The sequence below is a fragment of the Protopterus annectens genome, chromosome 11.part0 (genome assembly GCF_019279795.1).
Source record: "Protopterus annectens isolate FY-2018-M chromosome 11.part0, PAN1.0, whole genome shotgun sequence".
Lineage (NCBI taxonomy): Eukaryota > Metazoa > Chordata > Ceratodontiformes > Protopteridae > Protopterus > Protopterus annectens.
Genome location: NC_056745.1, coordinates 1,262,675,551 through 1,262,701,664, shown reverse-complemented (window position 1 = coordinate 1,262,701,664; position 26,114 = coordinate 1,262,675,551). Strand labels below are relative to the sequence as shown.

Sequence of the window (26,114 nt, the reverse complement as noted above, 5' to 3'; positions counted from 1 at the left end):
TGTTCATGTACACTAAAGATTTTAAGTAGCAACAAAATTTAATTTGCACAATATTTAACTGAGTTTTCTTTTCCATTTAGGACATACTACTGAAATTTGGTCATCTGAAGCAAACTATATACGTTTGTCCATTTCCTCAGTTGTGGTTGTTCTTATAATTTGTATAATTGTACTTCATTTCAATATAACAGGTAAGAATAACATATAAGGTCATGTAGTATTTCAAAGATCATTGCTTACCACATTATTTGTCTCAGTCAGTGAATAAAATGACAAAAACCAATCCTACAGTACAACACAAAACACACCTCAAATGTTAAATTACTTTCTAAAATCCATGCCTTCTGTCTCTTGCGAACTTTGTTTTCTTTCATCACCAAACTTACCAAACTTAATAAATGTGCATTCTTTCTCATGCATTGCCCTCTTCCATATGACAGTCTCGCCTTTCCTATTTGCTAACTTATGTTTAAGATTTTTTAGAAAATCTGTCTTATACCTTTTTCATTAAAATTCTTTAGAAAGGCTGTCTTAGACTGTTTCCATTAATATTGGCCTTAACTTTTGAAGGACAAGTAGATCCAGTGAAACTATAGCATTTGTGTGTGTGCTTTTTCATCTCTCCATGTTGCTTGTTTACTACTGTAAACCGTTTGTGATTATGCGGCATTCACTTTTGTCACTTCCCTTTCCCAGTTAACAAATGAATTAAAAAAGTAAATTAAATGGACATAATAGTATATAGGCTTATAGGGCTAATTAAAGACTTTATTTAAGAGTATTTTTAGTAGAAGTCTGTAATAATTTCAAAAGTATAGTCTGACTATTCCTGTGAATTTTATGTTATTTTTTTTATTGGTTTGGCTTCTTGTGGAATACTTTTATTCACTGGGCATGGACTGGTATCTGCAAATGCATCTGAGGAGGTAGCCAACTAGGCACTATGCCAGATTTCAGTTAAGTCACCTCTCTGACCAGGAAATTATAGTTAGATACAGATTGGACAGAGAGATGGTGCATGCTGGGTGCAGGACGTGTACACCCTATATGTATACTTGCAATCTGAGAGCTAACCCAGTACTGATAGAAACAAAAGTGTGCCTGAGTCTAGGTATATGCCTGAGTCTAGGTATACTGGCCTCTGAGTTCAGCAGCATATGGGAGATGCCATAGGAGTACCCCAGTCAGCTGACAGTCACATCCTCAATTTGCTGACAGCAATGTGCACTAAGTTAGGTGAAACTATCCACTTCCCAACAACACCCATGGAGTGCAGAACTACCATGCAACAGTTCTGTGCCATAGCTAACTTCCCAGTATCCTCGGGGCAATAGACTGCACCTACATTCCAATTAAAGCCCTGTCTGTATCTGATGCTGACTGGTACATCAAAAGAAAAGGATGAACTTTACTCATTTGTCAGGTAGTGTGCTCAGCAGATGGCATCATTACTAATATCATGGCAACACACCCCAGTAGTGTGCATGCTGCTGCAATATGGAGGAAAAGTGGTCTGAGGACCACTTTCCTATATGGTGAAATTCCTGAGGGACTATTACTCAATAAGTACAGGACCACAGCTCTGATGTAGTCAGAAACTGGTCCTGTCAGCAGTAAGCATGAGGAGTAAATATGCATTTTTCCCTTCATACAAACATGTGACATTGGTTATTCACTGGAGCCTTGGCTAATGATTCAGAGCCCCATCAACTGCTGCTGAGGATTCATACAGTAGAGTGCACACCATGACAAGAAACACCCCAGAGCATGTGTTTGGCATGCTGAGAGCAAGATTCAGATGTCTAGACACATCTGGGGGTGCACTACAATACAGCTAGTTGGGGAGCGTATCATCTGTCATAATGCAGATCCTGTGCAATAAAATGGCACATAAACAACAACATGTGAGTAAACTCCACATTCAGAACAGGAGGCAGAAGTACACAAAAACAATGGATCACAATAACAGGATATGGTGACACTTACATGACAAATGGTGCACATGTAGACCAGATGTACTTGTGTACAGCAAAAGGCAACATTAAAAATCCTAGATCACAGATGTGCTAAGCAGTGCTGCACAATAGCAGCCTTACTAGGTCTGTCTGTACATGCAGCTTCCTGATCCATGTCTTGTGATGATGTATCTCTAGATTAAAATGGCACACAAACAGCAACATGTGAGTATATACCACATTCAAAACAGGAGGCAGTGGCACACAACAACTATAGATTGCACTAACAGGTTATGGAGACACGTGACATGTGTTGCTGTTGATCAGATGTTGATCCAATTGAAAAAAAAAAAAAAAAATCAAACATGTTGCCAAGAGTGTTATGTAGGTACTGTGTTGGTAAGATGGGATGTTGTCATAATGGTTAAGGTGTTTACCTTACAAACATAAGGTGCGGGGTTTGATTCTCACATGGGGTAATTTGCTAGGCTGAAAATGGCCCACAAGGGCAGTTAGCCTAGTACTAATCTATGAGCCTATGAACCTAAGATAATAGGCTACAGCACTTACATTGTACATCCACATCAGTTGTGCTTTCATGTGGGTGGCGTAGTTCTGCTGATGTAATACAAATATTACATAACAGTAAGAAGTGTGAATTAATGTCCTTCAATGAGAAGTGGCATATGCTCCAGTTGTTGTCAGTGTTGGTCATACCTGTACATCCTAGCTCAGTACCTTCCCCAGTTACCTGATGATCCTAGCAGATGTTATGATGTTAGGCCAGGAACATCTTTATCTCATCTAAGATGAGGCAATGGTGGCCCACCTCTAGTGGTATACCTCATCTTGTCCTAGTGACAGAGTCTGTTGGCTGCATGGAAGATCATGTCGGAGAAATGGTGCCATCAGGCCTCCCTGGATCTATTGTGACCACCCAAAGCATTGATCATGTGTGAAAAATTCATCCACACTTGATTTATCTGCACAGTATATTACCCATCCATCCTATGAGGTTACAGCCATTTTCTCTGTGTGAGAAATTCTGTCTCCCATTTCTGTTTGACATCTGGAATACAAGGTGATATGCACATCTTAGAGTTTATATAGGGGCTCAAAATTCACATGACAATATTAAAAGCATACCCCAAATTGAATGGCTTACCTCTCACAGTGCATAGCTATGCAAAATAATCTGTGTCATGTATACCACTGCTATGTTCAGATTACCTGAATAAACATGAAATCCTTTCTGAAGAGGTGATTCATACAACCTGACAACATCAGCATATATGTGCACATTTATAAATCCATTTAACAAGTTTTCATAGGTCATGTATGCAAAGCTGGGATTTGATTCCATGTCTAAAAATATTATGACAAATAAGAGCCAAACACATAACCAATGTGCCAAATTTCCAGCACTGTAAGACAGTATTGCCACAGTTACAACCAGATCCAAACACAAAATACCAATTAGACTATAAGAATGTAGGCTGCATCTCTGATATTATCGCAGTCACTGACAGACACTATAACAAATGTGAATGATATTCAACATACCTATTGAAATTTAGACAAAAACTAGGCAGTAAAGCAACAGCTTATGAAAATGACCTATTATGCAGTCATGATTACATATCACTGCAAGAAACAGCATAAATGCTAAGCGTCCCTAATGTTGCCTATATTCCATTGAATGTACTTACAACTACTACTATATGATTAACCATCAGAGAGTATCCATAAATCAGTCACTGAACAAACATCTGGAAATCCTCATGAGTCGTTGGTCTCCATAAACATGCATCAGACATTACAAGTTATTCTACAATAACTACAGATATATCTTAATTCCATCTGTATCTGTAGTTCACTGGGGCTGACGCTTTGTATCGATACAAGTGCATGGAGAAAAGCTTCTTGTCACTGATGGACATGTATCCCTATGTATGCATACTGCTGAAGACTAACCCTCTTCTTTATGTAACAGACATATTCTAATGCAAAGAATTTCAAACAACATATGCATGAATGTATGTTTCAGTTGTTTTATAGAGCATACTGATAACATAGGTATGTGATAATAGTAGTGTTGTATTCCACCACAGCAAAGCAAGCAGGTGATAACTTACCTTTGGAAGCTAGCACTAAATCAGGCATATCCCAGAGTGACATTAGCTAAGTGCACACAGCTTTTAAGTACCATTTGCACCATACATAATTAATAAGATTAATTAGCATTCAGTGATTTGGAATCCTATTAGTGAATGTCTACATAAGTTCGTCAAGTTTGGTGCATTAACCAATAGCTTGGTGTAAAGTGTACAGTGTTCAACACAACTGCCCAATAGGTATCAATAAACAGGAATATCTGTAACACATGCCCGATGCCCTCCAATAGTCTGCTACCATCCTGTATGCACCAACTTTAAAATGTAAAATTGATACATATTCCTATCATACCATTGCTACCTGCAAAATTAGTGGGACTTAGTTCACATTTTTTGAAGGCATTTTTGTAAAGGTTTCAACACCCCTACTAAGGAAATCAATGAAGATGAGGCTTTGCCAACTCCAAGTGACTAACTGGCCAGAAGAGGAGACTGTCTAAATGCTTGCTGTCTATGCTGGACATGAGGAGAGAATGAGAGTACACCCCAGGAACTTCATGATGATTGACATCTGGAACCAGATTGACAGGAAGCACCAAAGATGGACTGGGATATACTAGACTGGCTTGCAAGTCCACCACTATTACGATGACCTACAGTGGAAGGATTGAGAGGACCTACACCAGAGGGTCACAGAGGCCCAACGCTAGCAACTACATGCTTACAGTAAGTTGCATAATCCATACCTTAACACATACATTATCATATTAGTATGCAGTAAGCATATATGTTTCTGTGAGTCTGTGTTTAAAGTGCATTCCATGGGTATATGTTTTGGTAATATTAATTTACATGGAGGAAATTTTGTTCTACTTTTTAAAGTTAACTTTTGATTGTTGACGCATTATCTGCAACTATACTGGGCAGATATATATATCAGATCATATGTGGCTTTATCTTGCTGTTGCAGTATGACATACATTATCAAATGACACATGCTTTAACCATTATTATTTACATGATTATACTGTCCTCACTGTATACATTGCTCCAAATTGGCAGGGGTGGTGCTCCTTAAACGTGCATGTGTGTGTATGTGTGTGTCTATGCTGGACCCATGTGTGTTTTGCATGCATACTGAAGGCTAATATGTCAGAAACTGTATAAGTAATAACAGAAGCATGCCTGATAAACTAAGTACTGTATGCCATGCAATATACCAGAATAACATAATGACAATGTGTGATGTGTACACTGACCTATACATGGCCTTTTTTCATATCATCAATATATGAATATTCTGACATTTAGAATGTTGCATAATTATGGCCGTTGGCTTTTGTTATACACTGTAGATATATATATATATATATATATATATATATATATATATATATATATATATATATAGACACACACACACACACACACCTTGTGGGCCAGATCTGTTGACCAATATAGTGTCACGACAAATCCACTGTCCTGTGATATAATTTAGGTCAACCTTAAACATGTCCTGTTTCATACATCTTTATGTTGTTAATTTCATATCATATACTCATTCTTTACAATTATGTTGCTGCACATCTGATTGTGTTTTATTACAGACATGCTTGGCGTATGACTGCAATGTACATTAGATATAATTTTGTACTTTAGTATGCATTGGATTTATGCCTGACATCATATATGATGTTAGAGTTGGATAAGGTCAGACAAGAGTGCAACATCACATACATAATAGTTACAAAATGTAGACTGTGTAAGTTTGTATGACATTTTATTTATCCATAGATTTCAAGTTAATACCTATTATGTATATATAATATTTTTTTCTTGTTTTGAACTTTGACAGAGCATTTTACAAATGCTGATTAACCAATCAGACAACGATGACATTCTAGACCACTGCCAGGCAAGTTGGACTCTAAGGACCAGGACAATGACCATGATGGGGATGATGATGATGACAACAGACCAAGACCTGCACATGCCATCGTGCCTGCAGCTCAGCATAAAAGACATCCACCACTGCACTAGGCAGACAATTTTCAGGATCAGATCCAGAATGTAATGAGAACTGTCTTCCAGATGCATATGAGGGACCTAATGGATAACTTCTTTCAGGACAGGCCATGGACCATGTGTGACTCCTTCTGGGAGATAGCTAGAGAGATTTTTTGTGATGCTTGATCCCATTAAAGTGGTCCTTAAGTTCATAAGTATTGTCTGTGTGATCCACTGACAATACTAATGCTGCCACCATATTGTTTTCCATATTCACTTTTTATGGCTTGTGCACAGTTGTGCAGACATCACATATTGCTGTCATGCTTTTTTGGCATGCATCATAATGTTCGGTGCACATATCAGATCATATGTGGCTTTATCTTGCTGCTGCAGTATGACATACATTACCAAATGACACATGCTTTAACCATTATTATTTACATGATTATGCTGTCCTCACTGTATACATTGCTCCAAATTGGCAGGGATGGTGCTCCTTAAACGTGTGTGTGTGTTTGTGTGTGTGTGTGTGTGTGTGTGTGTGTGTGTGTGTGTATTTACTCCTATGCATGCAATGCAGCATAATACTGTTATGTCCCATACACTTTGGTCCTGTATGTGACAGATATGACTGCTGCATTTAGCATAAAGTGAGTGGGACACAATTGGTCTGCTTGTGTTGTTACTGAATATACATAAGAGTGATGACAGCAACTACATTATTTCCATTCTTCTCACATTAAACACACTAAGGTTGGTCAAGTGTATTTATTTATACATGTTATTCATGTGTACATATTGCATCCATTTGTGTATTGGTTGTTGCTGTCGTATGTCTGTACTGTACTATAACCTATGTAACATGTTGGGTCATGCTGTCCCACTGGCACAATGAGCTTGTACGTGGCATGTACAGGCAAATATTGTGCCATGTTGTTTTAGGGTACTGTAACTGTTACATATGAACAAGTAAACTCGACATACTATGCTGACATTCACTAGCCCCTTAGTGAATACACAAAGTTAATGCTTTGTTTATCATCATTTATGACACTTGTGTTTTTTCTGTATATTACTTATGTCAATAGCCAGTCTTTTTGATAATACCTTATATTAGGACATGTATACACAGATATGCATACATGTCCATGTGTATGCATTTGTAGTACATATGCACTCTGATTTTCATGGATCTACATGTGTATGGCTGTAATTTGGTCCACATACTACTGACCTTGTAACATGTTACATGCACTTGTTCCACTTTTCTGTGCTGTACTTATGTAAACTAGACTGTCCTTTGATCAGTCCTACACATGTACAATGATATTTATATCAATGATGACGATTCTGCTACCTGTTGTATTTTGTTTGCATGGCAGTGTATACATGTATGTGATAGTTAAACCTACTTTTGATTTGTAATTATGCAATTTGTTGTTTAAATGTTGCACATTTCTGTGTTATTTGTGTCAGTTGTACACAGACATGTTTATAGCCACCCCAATGCACTATCCCCATGTGTCAGACATTGGCCATCTCTTCAATGGGCCTTACAAGAACTCACAGTTCATCTTGTGTTGTGAACACATGCATGTGCACTTTGTCTCCTTTGCTAGGTTTGTCCTGCTTTACTTTGTGCTTACTTTCTCTTACTGGCATTTCCTCACTGATGTGGGCCCGTGCTATCTATCTCCTTTCACCCTTATAACTTTGGCCTACATATTTCATATATATATATATATATATATATATATATATATATATATATATACATGGCATCTGTTAAGTGTATGTTTACCTTCCTGTAGGTTTAATTTCTCTAAGTCTTTTGCGTTTCTAGTACCTTCCTGTATGGTATCATTATTGTAATGTAGGTGTACTGATACACTATAACCACACCTCTCAACCATACTGAATTCCTCAATATTTACCAGTTTTCAGGACAAAATAATTGGGTGCCATGAATTCCTGAGTGGCCCCTTTAATTCCTGAATTTTTATTTATTTACTTATTTATTTTTTTGTATTTTTGTATTATAAGTTACAACAACTTTAACTATATGGCTAATGTCACCACTCATCATCAGCCTACAGGGGGCGTGCGTGAGTGACATCAGCTTCCTTGGACTGTTTGGACTGTTATTTTGAACTGTTTGGAGGGAATATAGCAGCAGTGCAACAATGGCTCAGCACCCAACTACATGCCGCAACACGTCCTCCAGGTAAGAAAGAAAAAGAAAAAAAGAATTGTATGCTATAGCAGCAGCAGCAGAAATCTATTTTAAGCAGACCAGAAGGTGCAGCAGCAGAACTGTTTGGCAATTTAGGGGTGTGTTTGATGCTGAGAAATCTTATTACTGCCAGTCCAGAAATCTCTGCAGCTCTGTGTATTTAAGCAACTGTAGCTCAGTATATTTAAGCAAACACTCAAAAATCTGCAAATCTTGTGTGTATGTGTGTCCATATATTTAAGCATGAATCTCTGTTTAAGCAACTGTAGCTTCATCTATTTAAGTAAGGAAGCACTCAGAAATCTGCAAATCTCGTGTGTGTGTCTGTGTATCTAAGCACAAATCTCTGTTTAAGCAACTGTAGCTCCAAGCACTCAGAAATCTGCAAATCTTGTGTGTGTGTTTCCATGTATTTATGTGCAAATCTTTAAGCACAAATCTCTATTTAAGCAACTGTTGCTCCATGAATTTAAGTAAGCAAGCACTCTTGTACTGTATTTTTAAGCAGTCAGAAATCTCTGTTTATTCCGTGTTTTTAAGCACTCAGAAATTTCTGTTTATTCAGAAATCTTAACCTCTCTATTTAGAGAGTATGTGTGTGTGTGTGTGTGTGTGTGTGTGTGTGTGTGTGTGTGTGTGTGTGTGTGTGTGTGTAAGTAACATGCCCCAGTTAATTATCCCTGATGGTTAGTGTTGCTCAGGCTCAAACCCTGTACCTTAGGTACAAGGAGCAAGAGCCTGAGTTCCCTACCCGTGCCACCACTTGTGATTCCCTGTGGTTCAATGTTTGGCTTATATAACATTTGGTCTGTTCCTCTTAAAATTGATGGTTTTGCAAATCAGTGAGAACTGAATTCATTAAATAATTATAGCCATGTAACCTTCAGTCTTCCTACCTTTAAGGCATGGTAACAGAAAACATCTTATTCTAGCAACTTTCCAAGATTATACAAGCAATGTTTAAAATGTGTCCCTGTTTTTTTGGGCCTTTGCTCCCCCCCAATACATTTTGGCTTTTTTCAGATTTTTTGTGCTGAATAGTTCTTCATAGGGAGAGAAATTTAGGACTGCTTATGCCATGTCTATTTGTGTTATTAGTAGCACAACAGCTTGCTTTTGATGCAGAAAGCTGTGGGTTCTACTCCCACAGTATGTAGATGGATTACTGATATGGTACTGTGTTGTACTTTTAAAGATGGTAGATGCTGCAGTCATGAGATTGTCCTCTTTGGTGGAGATACCTAGTAACTATGAACCTGTTATCAGTTTGCCATCCATTCCCTATTGCAATATTACTAGCTTATCATTTTTTAATGTAACATAGGCAATTTATTCCTCAACGGTAACAGGGACTTTATTTGTAGATGAAACAATGAAGTATAAAGTTGTTTTCTAACAGGAACCTCTTCATTAGTTACACATCTCTTTACTGTGGAATTATTTAGATGACTTTTACTTCTGCAGAGATTGTGCATATTTACTGATACTGATGGATTGCAGAAGTTTGAGTACACTTTTATGAGGGAAATGTTCTGAATTTGGCAGTTTTGTAATTATTGGTTTATGTATTTTGTTTCATTGCTAACTGGAAAAATGTTCAAAACAGTACATTTAAAATGTGCTCTAATAAGTGTGCTGTATTATACAAGGAATATAATTTAATACAATCAGGAAGGTGTATCAAAGAACACACATATGTTTTGTGTGCAAGGGGCCTATGATTTGAAAAGAGCCCAAAGGTAATCTTTATCCGCCACTGGCCAGATGCATTTTCTTTGAATGTGGGTTTCAATGCTGTTTCAATGAATGTGAATTTCAAGGGCAGAGAAGTTTTAATGCTAAGTCTATTTTCATTGTGAGACTGTATTGCTTTGTTTAGCAGATGTTTATTAGTGTTTGTGCTATAAAATGTAAAATAAAAGTTTTAATGAAATCAAATAATCATTGTAGAAGTAAAGCAGTATGTACATTAGTGTTTATGGTAAATGGGGAGAAATAGCCAAGTAAAGGGACATTGGAATGGCTGCAGGAGGGAGGGCTGTGTATGGGGGGCCCCATTCAACCATGATTTTGTGAGGAGGAAAGGCGACAAACTTGGACAGCCACAGGCGGCACACTCAAGCTATGCCACTAAGTAGTCCATGGAGAATGTCTTTTGGAGGTCCTAGCAAACTATAATATTCTTCTGCTAAGATTATAATATTGCCTACCATTAAATGCCCTACTTTTACCACAAAACCCACATACTGTAAATCACCAAAAACAAAATCCTAAGGTTCATCATCTTCTTTGTTCCCAGTGAACATCATTGCTACTTCTTTTTTTTTTCTTTTGGCTGTTCCCATTAGGGGTCGCCACAGCAGATCATCTGTTTCCATTTCTTCCTGTCCTCTGCATCTTGCTCTGTCACACCAACCACCTGCATGTCCTCTTTCACTATATCAATAAACATCATTGCTACACATTTAAAAAAAATGGTTACCATTTACTACAGGGTCTGGAGCCATATGTTGGTTTTGTTCTTCAGTTTGCGTTTGAAAGTTGGTATCCCACAATTCCATTGGAGTGGGTGGGGTTGTGTAATTATGTATGCAAGTTTTATGTTAATAAGCGTACAGATTTGTACCTATTTTTCATGGGCCTTTGTCCAGATTTTTGATATTTCCAGGTTGAGAGTTATGACTATTATCTTGTGTCAACATGTTGGGTATCATGTGCATTCAAGCATATGAACACAAGGTGGTGGCAACTGAGTAGATTCCATCAGTGTTTTATGTTGTACCTATTTTTGGTTTGTAGTTTAAATTTGGTGGCTTTTGCAGTTGCCCGCCCTAGTGTAGATTTGATCTGGGACACTCCCCCAGTCCCATCTCTTTCCCACATTCTACCTTTTGAAAGCCTGCATTTGCACTTGTTTCTGTCCTGTAACTCGTCTAGTGCAGATACAGATACATAGTTTTAGCACTTAAGTTTGCTTATTCATGCTCAGCACTTGTATAGAACTTGTAAGCACTAAATAAGCTACTAATTACTATAGCACCCAATCTTCCTCATTACCTAGAGAAAAACTGTTTTTGTACTTACTTTTCTCACTGGCTTAGAGAAAAACAGCTCTTGTACTCACTTTCCTCACTTATCTAGAGGAAAATCGTTTCTTATTCAGGCATGTCCAAGGGTCAGCTCCCAGTGTTCTCTCCTGTCTATCTGATGAATTTGGGCATCTTGAGGCAATGTAGAAATTGCCTCATGTACACAAACAACCCTCTCCTCCTACCACCCAACACTACAACCTGTGAGAGATACACTCATCTAGCCAAACTGGAGGTAAAGCTCTCTCCAACCAAGACTGAACTTGACAGTCATGAGGAGAAGGTAAACATTTGCACTACACCACACTCATCACATAGTCGCACTAAATCTACACCACCAAAATCCACATATACTAACACAAAAACATTCGCTGAGGCTCTCAATAATAATCTGCCTAAGCAACAGAGACCTCCAAAGCAGAAACGCAAGCAACCTCCATCTCTCAACACAACCCAAATGACACATAGCCCACAGACTTAGTGTGCCACTCAACCACAGCCAATAAGGCAAAACAACATACCCAACACACTAGTCATAGGTGACTCTATAGTCAGGCTCACTAATGTCCCACTCACCAGGCTAAACAAGGAGAAGGTTACTGTCAGCTGCCTGTCGGGTGCCAGGATCCGCCACATAACCCACGCACTCAGGTCACTCCACAACAAGTACAAATATGACTCTGTCATTGTCCATGTTGGTGTGAATGACCTGCGACGTACCTCCCTGGACGACATGAAAAAATACATGGAAGAGCTCTCCAATCTGGATCTGCCGACCCAGGCAGGTATGATCCTAGCCCTGAGTAGCATTCTGCCATCACACAGACTGATACCACAGTACAAGGACAAAATGAATGACTTCAACAATTGGCTAAGCTTCTGGTGTCATTCTAAGGGGATCCAGTATCTGTCTGCTTGGGATGACATGGTCGACAGACCACAATGCTTTACCACAGATGGCCTGCACCTGTCACCCCTGGGATTCCGGATACTGGCTAAGGCTCTTGTTGCCCCTAGAGTGCCTTTTTTGGGCAGGGTTCACATAACAAATTCACCACCATAACAGGAACAGGCAAGCAAAAACTGAGGGTAATGCTACTCAATGCTAGAAGTCTAAATCTCAAAATGCACTCACTCGAGGCACTCCTTAAAATGGAGAACATCGATTTCTGTGCAGTGACTGAGACCTGGTTCAAGGCTCCAGAGAGCACCCCTGCACTACCAGGCTATAACTCATACCACACTTTTTGGCCATGTAACCTGGACCGAAACACCAAAGGCGGAGGTGTGTCCATATTCATTAATGATATCCACACCTCCAGGCTTTTTGCTCAGCATAATGCATCCGAGTTTATCCAAGTGCAACTAACTCTGGGCAAAACTGCAATCCAGGATTCCCACTCCTCTGTTCTTGATGCACTGGAAAATATTAGGGTTCAACCAAAAACCCTAATAATGGGCAAATTCAACTACCCCACCATTAACTGGAAAACTACTCATGTACCATCTCCTTAGCTCAACGTTTTCTGGAATTCATAAACTCCAATGCCCTAGATCAACTTATCCACACCCCCACCAGGGGCAACAATATCCTAGACCTAGTCATTACCAACATGAGTGACTGGTGTTCCACACCTGAAGTCAACTCCTCGTTGGTCCGATTCGACCATAAGGAAATCACCCTTGATATCCACATCCCGCCCCCACATCCCATTAAGGAAACCACAGTAAAAAATTTCTCCAAAGCCAACTTCATGCTTCTTAAGACAGAAGTGGTGAATTCATGACACCCATGCAGATGGATAATACAGTTAAAACTGCTGAATCCTACACAAATGCACTCTATAAACACTTACATGAGTGCATGGATCGTGCTATCCCAAACAGAACCAAGACGCTATCCTCCAAAAAAAGGAAGCCAATCTGGTGGTCCCCTGCCATAAACAAACTGTACAACAGAAGGAAGAAACTGTTGCAAAAGAGAGTAAAATCCCATGAGTGGAGGAGCTCCCTGTTCAGCCTCAGTAAAAAGCTGAGATCCCTTACAAGATCCTCCAAAGCTAGCTACGAAAACAAAATCACCACTAATTCCAAGGACAACCACAAAGCATTCTATAGCTATGTCAAGAATCTCGATGGCAACACCCAGATCTGCTCTGAGCTACAGCACAAAGGCATGAAAATTACAGAACCAACTGATATTGCCAACATCCTGGCAGATAGGTTCAGTGCTAACTTTACCCCCCCTCAACCCCTAAAGGGCCCATATTTATACAGGAAGAATGCAGTCCCTGTAATCACAACTGTGCAGGTAAAAGCTGCACTCCCTAAAGCCAAAAACACAGCATCCATGGGACCAGACAACATCCCAGGCTGCGTTTTACATGAACTTAAGAACGAACTGGCTCCTCACTTAAGCACCATGTTCAATAATAGCCTCGCATCAGGCTTTGTGCCCACTGAATGGCACACAACAGTTACCCCACTCCACACAGGGGGAGCCACCACTGATCCTGGGAACTATCGACCTATTAGCCTGACGAGCCTGGCCTGCAAGGCCATGGAATGTATCATCATGGAACTCATAAAAAAAGACATTGGTAACCTCCAAACTCTGGATCCCACCCAGTTCGGGTTTGTGAAAAGCAGATCATGCCTCCTAAACCTGATCAACTTCTTTGAAGCAGTCACCAAAGCCGTAGATGAGGGTAAGGTGGTTCACACAGCCTATCTTGACCTCGCCAATGCTTTCGACACCATCCCCCATTCTGGAATTATAGCTAAACTCACTAAACTAGGTATAAATCCCTACATCACAAGATGGATTGCCAACTGGCTCATTGACAGAACCCACACTGTAAAAGTTGCAGACTCCAAATCTGACTTCAAAGCAGTGACAAGTGGAGAAACACAGGGTTCCGTCCTGGGGCCTCTCCTGTTTGGTATCTAATTCTCTGAATAACAGGCTAACACAGAAGGCCTCTGGATAATGAAGTTCGCAGACGACTGCAAACTAGGAACCATAGTCATGTCCCCAAATGATGTGGACATCCTACAGAAGGGCCTCACTGAGTCAGATGCCTGGTGTCAGAGCCATGGCCTCAAGCTCAATGCCAAAAAGTGCAGTGTCATCCCCTTTGATAAAAACTCTGTACCCAAGAACTACCACATAGGCAGCAATCTACTTAACAATGAATGTGTGATAAGAGACCTTGGGACCCAGGTGGACAGTAGTCTCTCCTTTGATAGTCACATTACCACAGTAGTCAGGAAGTCCTTCTACGTAGCACACCTCATCATAAAAGTGTTCTCATCCAGGAAAAAAGAGGTCATTGTTCCCCTCCACTCGACACTCATTAGACTCATTATAGAGTACAATGCCCCTTTTGGAATGTACCTCACAAGACATCTGCAGCAGCTGGAAAGGCCACAGAAGTACCTCACAAAGAGGATTACTGGCCTCAAACAAATGCCCTATACTGACCGCCTCAAAAAACTCCAGCTTTGCTACATAGCATATTGCCTACTCCGAGGTGATCTCTGCCTAACATATAAAGCTATGTCAAACCCAGAGCTGTTGAACATGCTACACCTAAAGAAATCCCAATCCCTCTGAACTACATGCTCTAGGGGCCTAAACCTTGTCACCACAATAAACTGGACATGCTGGAGGGATAGATTCCTGTCCCAGAGACTTCCCATACTCTGGAACAGGCTACCCATCTTTGTCAAGCAAAGTTCTTCATTAGCACTCTTCAAGAAAAATCTTGATGAGTGGATAGGAAATAGGAAATACACCCCAGGGATCACTTCTGTGTCTCTACTTGATAGTGGCACAGGAAAATAACTTTCTTGGGTGGTGTAAGCCAGGGAACCTTTTTGGCTAGGCTTACGTAGGCCCTTGGGCCGATAGCCTAGTACCTTCCTATGAACTTACCTGTGTGTTGTGTATTACCCAGGGATTTATATACTATATAAAGGCTTGCACTCCTTCATTCTCATTATATATATATATATATATATATATATATATATATATATATATATATATATATATATATATTTATTTTATTTTACATTTGTTGACCGGGCTAGTCTAACTGGATATATGTCCATTTTCAGTAGAGGCCCGGGGAGAAAAGCTCCAAGCATAGGCAGTAACAAATAATACATTATATACAATAGTAACAACAGTTATAATACATTATTCAGATTGTACATGAGAGAGGCTAGTATAGAGTCTTATAGTAGGATTAAGCTAATAAAAATACTGAGAACAAACAACATATGAAAGAAAAAAAGAGAAAAATATATATAAATATAGAGGAAACAGTATAGAGATTGGTAAAAATTATTTATTTATTTATTTTTTTGGATTCTAAAGTGAGGTTAGCTTACTTGTTATTACAGGTAATCACCATACAGTAGTAGAGTAGAGAAGTAAAGGGAGTGTAAAATGGGGCACTGAGGTATCAGTCAGGGTTGGAGCAGGGACAAAGCCAATGTATTTTAAGATGTTCTTTGAGATGTTTTTTAAAAAGCATTGAGGATGCACGAGTTGAGAGTTCACTTGGAAGCCGGTTCCACATTTTCCCACTGTGTTGGTGAAAAGAAAGGCCCCAGCTTTGTTGTTGGATTTAATGGGCTAAACTAGAAGCCTATTAGCTGAGCGTAATGTAACCAGATTTTTATAGGGAGTAATCAGATTAGTGAGTATTGGGGTATTATTAGGGTGTAATTGTTTGCTTGTCACATACAGGGTTGGAGTTCTAGTCTGTCCTCTGATACTGCATTTCCTTGCCTGAATTTGCTCATCCTTGCTTACACGTGCAATGCTGACAGCATACTACATTATTGTTTTTGATAGCCATTGTGTAATGCAGTGACGGCACTCCCCATTTAGTCTTCTCCAACACACACCAACAATTGGTTTTACTCATTCTGGTATGACTATCATGCAGTCTGCAAAACTGAATCCCTAATTTATGCATCGGTACATATATATATTTTGCATTGCTCCATGGCTGGCATGCATCCCTACCCTTTTTCAAGTTTCCTTAACCCATGTTGTAAAGTCTGTCTGTATGATGTCTGTGTACCTTAACTCTCCTTTATGTGTATTTCCAACTTTTATCTGTCATGTCTTGTGATATTTGTTCTACATTTATACATGCTCTTTTGCCATCCTCCTCTTTACATGCCTTTTCCATTCCTTCTATTCTCTAAAAAAGAAAAAAATGAGGCCTATCCCCACCAAAAAAAAATGCCCATGCTCCCTTGCCTCTCCCTCTGACCTTCCTATTCCATGATACTTCTTACGTGACACTCTTTTTCACCCTCACTCCACATCTGCTTTTCCTCTTATGTGTCCCACACCCATTGTAAGCTACTGGTAGCCATGGTGATGTGGCTGTGATTGCCCTTTGCCTTACTTTATTTATTTATTTATTTATTTACTGACATTTGATTACTGGGAAAGTCCAACTGGGTAGAAGCCCATTTTCAGCTGAGGCCCGAGGAGAAAAGATCCTAATTATTACAAAACATTTTAAGAACAATAATTTTACAGTCTTCAAAAATAAAAAGATCTGCAGTTGAAATAATTAGACATAATATAAAACATCGGTTAAGAATCTATACAAGGTATATGCCAATCATTTAATATCTAGAAAAATATTAGACAGTTTGGGGAGAAATTAAAGATAAGTTAGTCTAATACAAAGAGGAACTGCAGTATGAAGTGAGAGAAAATCAGGCTTAGGGTATATTTAGAGAGAAAGTCAGGAGACAGAATTAAGTAGCAGTAAGGAAGTAAGTGAAAAAGGGAAAGAAAGGAGGTATAAGGAATGAAAAGGTACTTGCTCACATTTAGATATAGTTTATCCTGTTTCTGAGAAAACAAATCCAGATTTTAGATAGGAAGTCTTACAAAGAGGTTTTGAAAGATGGGGGGGAGGCAAAGTTCCAGGCCTTAACAACCTTGTACGAGTACAAACAATGCCCAGCAGATTTGCTAGGTTTGTAGACAGACAGGAGTTTTTGGTCACTGAATCACAATGGCTGACTGGGAACATAGCTGTGTAGAATGCTTTTTAGTGCTGGACAGACAGATGGATGCTGGATAATTTTATAGGTGGTAAGAGGTTGTGTATGTGTTAGTTGATGTGGTACTTCTAACTAATTAAGGCTTTTCAGTGCTATAGTGGTGGGTTCTGAAAAGGGTATGTGCTAATTAATTTTTTATTAGAAATGTTGCAGATTATGTCGGCTTCTTCAGATTGTGATAGGTATATTTATACATGTCCACCTACATATTACGATGATATCTGTGTTTTCAGATATTTGTCATTTTTCAGGCACAAAGGCTGATGCACATTTGCCTTCATTTAGTCCGTTCCATTTAATACTAAAAGATCTGTTAGGCTCATATACCTTCATCGATGTGCATTGGTAATGTACATATATATCTTACTTTATGAATGAGTTTTTCTGGAATACAGCTTTCACATGAGTGATTGAGGTTGCACTGACATTGATGGTTATGTCTGCTTTATGCGGAGGTATTCTGCATTGACTGGGGCATACTTGCATATTACTTGGCCAGCTGTAGTTCTTGTGAGGAAGTCAGCACAATCCAATGGATTCCACAAATGTTATGGAATCTGACCTGGTATCTCAGAATGTGTTTGGGAGGATGAACTGGGCAGGATTTTGAATTTATTTGTCTTATAAATATATGTATTTTGATTAAATTTATATTGCATATATTTGAATGTGTTTATTCTAAGTTTTTTTGTAGGTTGCTATGGTGCTGCATGGCTTCTGTAGGACAGCTTTTCCCTTCAATTAATAAAACTGTTTTTAATGTTTCTGTACTATTCATTCAATTATTTTCCTTTGTTTCTGTATGTATTTTGTTATGACCATGTCAGATTTTTCCTTACTGAGGAAAAAATTATTTATTATAAATTTGTGCAGTTAAGTGAAATGTCTTTAGTGTTTACTATAATATTCAGTTTTGGGAGGTGCAATGAAGGTTTTTAATGAATACAACTTTTAAGTATGTGCTTAGATGTACAATTAGGAATCTTTTTAAATAATCACAGCATAACTGCATCCCCAGCACATACCATGGATACAATATGTATGCCTCTGAATACTCAGGCTACCCACACGTCACAGGAAGGGTAAGTTAATGGGGGCACTATCAATCAAGGAAAATTGCTGGCCTCCAGGAGACAGATTTCAAAATTTGCTCCTAGCACTCATGGGCAAAAAGTTCCACTCAGGTGTTAGGTAATGGCATTCACTGGAGGCATAGTTATCACCTTCCCCCTGGGGTTTTTGTGTCAGTCATTGCAACCCAGCAATGACCATCATGGAGGCACAGATTAGTACCATCACAGCCATGGCGGAGATAGTGAGGGTAGTTCAGGGTATGCATGATGACCTATATGAGTGCATATCACATATGTGTGATTGCTTGGATAGAATCATTCACACACTGGAATGGCAATGTCTTCTCTGGCTCACCTGCAAGGACTAAGGGGCCATCCACTAATTCACTCAACTGCTACATCCACAGATGGTAACTAACATGGCCATGGATTAACATTATCCCACTCCTGCAGTGCTAGCACTTCCATGGCGACATCTGTTGTGGAGGTATCTGCAACAGGAGAGGAGGATGCCCCTGTGGTCAAGACATTCACCAGAGTGGCACACCGCAGTGGCACATCTCATAGCAGATATCACTCAAGGTCACACACACACTTACACACATGCACACACACACACACACACACACACACACACACACACACACACACACACACACACACACACACACACACACACACACACACGTGCGTACACACACACACACACACACACACACACACACATTCTAGCTCTCAGTCATACTTCTATATACATACTCACATACAGCTACGTGCACACAACTCACATGCCAACACATACAAGACACTGGCAGATACCCACTTGTGGTTTAAGTGATATCTTAACAACTGCCAAACTAGCTGTCAGTTGAGATGGACATGTCTAGAATGGTAGAGGTGACCATCAGGGGACAGGGGTTGTTGCAGACACCCAGATGTACACAGCCACCCCCCCCACACACACACAATCATTTGATAAGTGTACACACATACTTCTCAGCTGTTCAGATTTTTACAGAATGTCCAGGATTTTTACCTCCTATTTTAGTTTGTTCCCCATAAAATTTGTGGTTTTCTGGAAAGTCATTGAGGACTGAAGCCACTAAATAATGATACATAGGAAAAAAATGGGAATTGTGGGAAGAATACATACAGAGGAAGAATAAGATTTAATAGAAGGTAGGACTTAATAGAGGTATGTAATGTTTCACTGAAAATGATTGGGTAGATAGACCCTATTGCTACCTCTTCACTGGCTACCTCTTCACTGCCTCCTTTCTCAATTCAAAACTCCTTATCCTCCTGAAGTACCTGTAATCACTAGTAAATTAAATGTACTTGTGAATTTAATCTTGTATGTAATGTACATTACCTCAGATGACATAATGTAAGTGACTATTCCTATCTTGTATATTTATTAGAATTAAGTGTAATTTTTTCTTGTCTTCTCATTCAAAGTGATTTTTTAGTATTTTAACTCCCTTTCTTTGTTTAATTATGCATGAGATATATTGGTGTGTTACTATTGGAGCTTTTCTCCCCGGGCCTCTACTGAAAATGGAAATATATCCAGTTGGACTAGCCCGTTCAACAAATGTAAAATAAAATAAAATAAAATAAAATAATTGTAAGTGATGTATAATGCTCGCAACTGGGAGTGTGTCATTATGGTTTGCCATGTAAAATGCTTGCAACTAGGATTTTGTCAGTGTGGTTTGTTTTTATTTATGTAAATGTATGATTGGTTATGTCATAAATGATGGTTTAATAAACATGTTTCTTGTTTAAAAAAAGGAGGCAGGATTTGAATAATTTATGTAATTTTGTTTAGGTGATATGATATATAGCAATACATATGAAGTATAATGTTTGTTAATGTTAATTTAATACAGTTTGATTACATTTGTATAAATGTAAATGTGCCTATGTTACAAGTGATAATTCAATAAAGATGTTTAAAAAAATAAATTTGACTTTCAAACTTCATATCATTCAGAAAATGCACATTAAGACAACACTTTTTATTTTAGCAACTTTCTAAGTTTGTAAGACCAATATTTAAAATCTGTACATATTTTTGGACCTTTGTTACCCTTGTTATTTTTTGTTTTGACCTGATTTCTTGTGTAAGATGTTGAGCGGTATGTGTACAAATTATCAATAAATGGAAGGGGTCTGTTATTTTCATGCATAAACTGTGAACGTCACTGAATTACCACATCTAATTCATGCCTGCCAAGAATGGTGTGACACATCGGGGAGACAAAGGCCCAGAAACAGGGACACATTTTAAATATTGCTCTTATAAACTTAGAAAGTTGCTAGAATAACAGGGTTTGTTTTAACATACATTTTCTAAAGGATTTGAAGTCTGAAACTCTAAGATCATCCCAGTGATTTGCCAAAAAAACACAAATTTTATGAGGAATAGACCAAAAATATGAGCCAAAAATCTGGACAGTCTACAAAAATCTGGGCAGTTGAGAGGTATGCTCCCATGCACACATTCAATACTGATTACCTGGATTGGTCATATGGATAGGGTAAACTGTCTCACTTCCCCTGTATAGAGTTCTTCCATAGAAATGCATAGATGCACACCACTACCTAATTGTGTAAATCTACACATTTTCTGCACTGCTCATAGGCTAGCTTGTGTAATGCAGAGTATCAAGCTTCCATCATATCCAAGCACAAGAAAGGAGCAGGTCACCAAGCTACTTATGGGACCTTACTAGTACAGGCATCACCACTCACAGCTGCTTTTCAATATGATGCAGAAAGTCTTGCTGCCCAATAACATGGAGCTGGACTTCAGGGTATCAGGGGGTCCTAAGATTCAGACTCAGAATGCCTAGTATACAAGGCACTCTGCACTGCTTTGTATTCTAGACAACCTGGTAATGAATCCCAGCCTCTGTGCAGCAACAAAATATGGTAATTAAAATGGGGGTACATCATGGCATCACTATTACAATTTGTAGAATAGCACAGAAAAATACAGCATGCAATATATCTAATTTAAAGGATTCAAAAACCTCACAAAATTATCCTGTAAGACAAAACAACAACAAAGTGTCTAGAACAACTATAAGCAAAGACAGTGCAAATATCAGTCCATAGGGCACATACAACATCTATTTCTTAAATGAAGAAAGCAATAGAATATTTTGACAGAAAATACCAAACTAGTCAAGGCATAAAGACAAACAATAAAGATAGCAAAATGAAAAAAGACACACCCAGTGTCAATGGCACATATAATTGAAAAATGCAGACATCTCAATAAGCATGCTAAAAGATAAGGAAAAACAATAAAAGTGGACTCATTGATAAATGGATAGATCTATGGGTATATGTCTGTGTGTGCATGTATAGGAACAAATACCAATATCAAACAATAATACTTTATCTCCACAGTTCTGCAAACATTTCAAGTACCAAAAATAGATCATGGCAACTGCCAGGTAGGTATCTTAGCTGGCATTATTGAACACTGCAGCTGTTTAAAAACCAAAAATGAATCATAGAAAATAATATATAATAATTTATTAAGAGAACATTTAAAGTAGGCCCAACACCACACCTCATGTAGAAAAAAATGCTAATTTAAACTTATCAACAGCTCTGATGGAAAAAGTAAAATTAAGCATTTTTACAGGAGTCAAGCCTCCAAAATAGAAACTTATAAAAATAAGGAAATCGCTGTAAAACATAGACAGTGTAATGGCATTGATTGCCTGTAAAAGACTAATTAGGAAGGAAGTTCTACATCCAGGAGATGAACTCCTCAAAATGAAATCATAAAGGGCTGTGTCTTACTAATGTGTAGGAAATCTCCATAAATGCATATCACATATTATATATAAATCCCCAATAAAGTAAACAAAAAAGCTAGTAGTATATATAATGTAACACTCTGCATAAATGTACAATGCTCTCAAACTCACAATGCAATAATGTTTTCAGTCCCAAAATAACACAGCAGATCCACATAAAATATAAACAGTATATTTTCATACTTATGAGCCACTTTCAGAACCCTGGTTCTTCAATCCATAATAGCCAAAAAACGTCTCATTCTTTATATACAAGACTCCTACCCAAACCATACTCCCCAAGTTTAAATAAAGAATACAGAACACACAAACACCAGTTATGATAAGTACACAGAAGATAAATAGAAACCAAATAAATAAATAAAGTTACTCTGGCTGCAGTTACTCTAACATTTACATTGATATGAAGAAGCTTACAACTCTTAAAAATAGTTCAGTAGAGAAATGTGGTTCACTTTAGTGGTTGAATAAAGTTTCCTCTTAGCTCATCTGAACTGTATTTTTATGTATTTATTTTTATCCGTTCATTGATTAGTCACCCAAGGCACATAGTTAGGGGCTATTGGTCAGTGTTCTGTTCTGTTTTTAATAAATATAAAGAACAGAACATAAAAACACTACCATCAATATCTGACCAGTGTGCCAAAAAAGCCTGAAGAAATAGCTCAGAAGTTGTATTGGAGTATACCATGCACCATATCAATCCATTATTGAACTGAAAATACTCCAGCCCAGAAGAACATTGAAGTGAGAATAATCCCAGCCAGATGGACCCTAACGCAAACTAATTCTTAAACCTGTCCTCCACCAACATGAAAATCCATAAAAAAGACTGTAAAAATAAAATATATTTTCCTTCCAACCATTTCCCGTCACCACTATTAAATTTTTTCCTACATAAACATAACCCATGCTCCCCCTCTGCCGACCAGCTGCCCTCCCATTTCCTAAAAATAGCTGCACAATCCATTGCTTACCCTGTCACTATTCTTATCAATCATTCCATTTCTGAAGCCCTTGTCCCAGACATATGGAAATAATTTTATACAATCCCTCTCTATAAAGATGGAAACTCTACTGATCCCTCTAACTTTAGACCTATTGCTATCCTGTCTCCCCTATCCAAAATCTTGAAAAGTGCATCCATAGTCAATTAATCAAACACATTCTTGACAACACCTCCTTACCCCTACCCAACATGGCTCCCGACCCCACCATAGCACCCAAACAATAACTGAAGCCTGTGGCAACAACTTGCTCATTTCCTGTCTATTCCTTGATCTTTCTAAAGCCTTCAATACTGTCTCTCATTCTAAACTTCTAACTAAACTTTCTGACATTAATCTCTTCACTTCCTCCATCAACTGGTTCTCTAGCTACCTCTCCAACAGGCAGCAATCCATCCACTGGCAAACTGTCCTCTCTCCATTCCTCCCTGTAAATACTGGCATTCCTCAAGGATCTATTCTGGGCTCCCTCCTATTTAACATATTCAATAACAAACTTCACTCTACTACTAACCTCTCTACACTTCTACAATATACTGATTACTCCACTCTCATCTCCTCTGCCCACAGCATCCCTGACCTTCTAAATCTCACTCAACAAACCTTCTCCTCTGTCAAAACCTGGCTCTCTGACAACCAACTAATACTGAATCCAAACAAAACCAAACTCCTTCTCTTCTTCCCAAAAACACTTGCACAGTGCAAACCTTCTTTCTATATCACTTCTCAACAACACAATTAATAAACCTGAACCCCACACCAAACTACTTGGTGTAGTTATTGATGATGAATTAAAATTTAATATTCACACATCCAACAATGTACACAAAAGACTCACCAGAAACTTGGCATTCTCTAGCACAACCAAAAATTTCTGACACCTTCCTCTAAACCCTCCCTTACTCCTTCTACCCTATCTTCTTTATGGTGCTCCTGTTCTTACAAATGTTAAAACATCCCTTATCACCAAACTAGAGCAAACGTATAATAAAATAGCCAGGTTTGCCTCTAATCTCCCATACAAATCTCACCACTGTCTAGCCCTTAAGACACTTCAGTGGCCTGAATTCTCTAAACAACTACTTCCTCCCCAACTACATATTACATACTCTATCATGAATAACCCCTCTTCCTGTCCCTCTATCTCTAACCTAGTCTCCTACTATAACTCCTAGCGTCACCTCCGTACTGCCAGCAAACACCTCCTTGATATTTACAAACCCAGTAAAAATATTGGTAAGTCCCTTTACAAATTCTCTGTAGCCCAAGCTTAGAACTCAGTACCCCACAACATAAGAAGCATTCAACAAAACTACTTGTTTAAAAAGAACTTAAACTGTTTCCATAAAAGATGTCTCCTGCCCATGTCAAACCCCTGCCTGACCTCTCCTACCCTCATTTCAACTTAAATTCTTTTTTCCACATTAATCCATCAGCCCTTCTCCTTGTTTTGCAAGTCTTTATTTCTTCAATACCCTCTCACTTCTACTGCATATGCTATACACTATTTGTATTGCAGCTGAATCTTGTGTAATACCTGTTTGTTCTTTATATACCGATTGCTCTTTGTTTAAATGCTTACACTTTCTTGAACTTGCCTATGTATGATATTTTTAGACCTGTTAATTGTTTACTATTGGATTGTGTACTATTGGCTACTACATTATATGATTATTTATTTTTTCTACTATTGTAATAATTTGTAATTTCTCCTTGGGTATCCACTGAAAATGGGCCCTCTGGCTCAGCTGGACTAACCCAGTTAACAAATGTCAATAAATAAATAAATCAATAAATAAAATAGAGGTTAATTAAATCCCTCACCTGAATCTGGTAACTGCAGCCATCTAATGGAAGGAAATACTTATGTAGATTAACTGTATTCTTCATGCAGTCCATTCCTAAACTTTAAAAGTACCTCACACCAGTAGTACTTTATATAAAAAGATCCGGAAATTCAAACTACAACAGAAAATTTACTAAACAATAACAACAACTTTTTTTTTTTATTTAAGATTTGTTGACTGGGAAAGTCCGACTAGGTTCCACAGATCCTGTTTTCAGTGGATGCCCGGGGAGAAATGCTCCAGAAGCATGTCTTTAGAATGTAGGAGGAAACCAGAATACCTGGAGGAAACCCACGTGAATGCAGGGAGAACATGCAAACTCCGCACAGAAGGCACCCCAGCCAAGAATTGAACCAGAGAACCTCTTGCTATGAGGTGAGAGCATTAACCGCTGCACCACTAGGACTCAGAATGCAAGGACTCAGAATGCAAGGACTCAGAATGTTCAGCAGTATACTTGGAACTTCTGCAAAATGCCTGAAACAGAATTCAGATATGAATTATTTTGAATTCTACTGTACATAGGTTACTACAATAAGCAAGAATTTAGTGTGCAGAAACTGAAAACATTGCATCATGTTGTTTTTATGTATCACTGTGCAGAAATGCTACTAGCAGGCACATGCAGTATTTTGTTTTACAATTTATAGTTGCACCCATCCTTAGTTTTATAGGATGCAGTATCAGAAAGAAATATATGACAGTGCCTCACTGTTACTAGCTGGGTATTGGAAGAGGTGCACTAATTTCAAACAGGTTGATATAGAGGGCTAAACTGTGTATGAGTAACATATACAGTAGCAAGCTGCAAGTGCAGTAATCAATCAGAAGTACTTTTATAC

The 26,114-nt window shown here is 38.4% G+C and overlaps 1 protein-coding gene across 1 annotated transcript in view; it reads left to right on the top strand.

Annotated features, from left to right (window-relative positions):
• Window positions 1-26,114, top strand: part of LOC122815816 — a 152,856-nt gene that overhangs the window by 106,303 nt on the left and 20,439 nt on the right. The window contains exon 3 of the mRNA XM_044088618.1: window positions 81-191. Coding sequence (XP_043944553.1) covers window positions 81-191 — 111 coding nt within the window. The remainder of the gene's footprint in view (window positions 1-80; window positions 192-26,114) is intronic.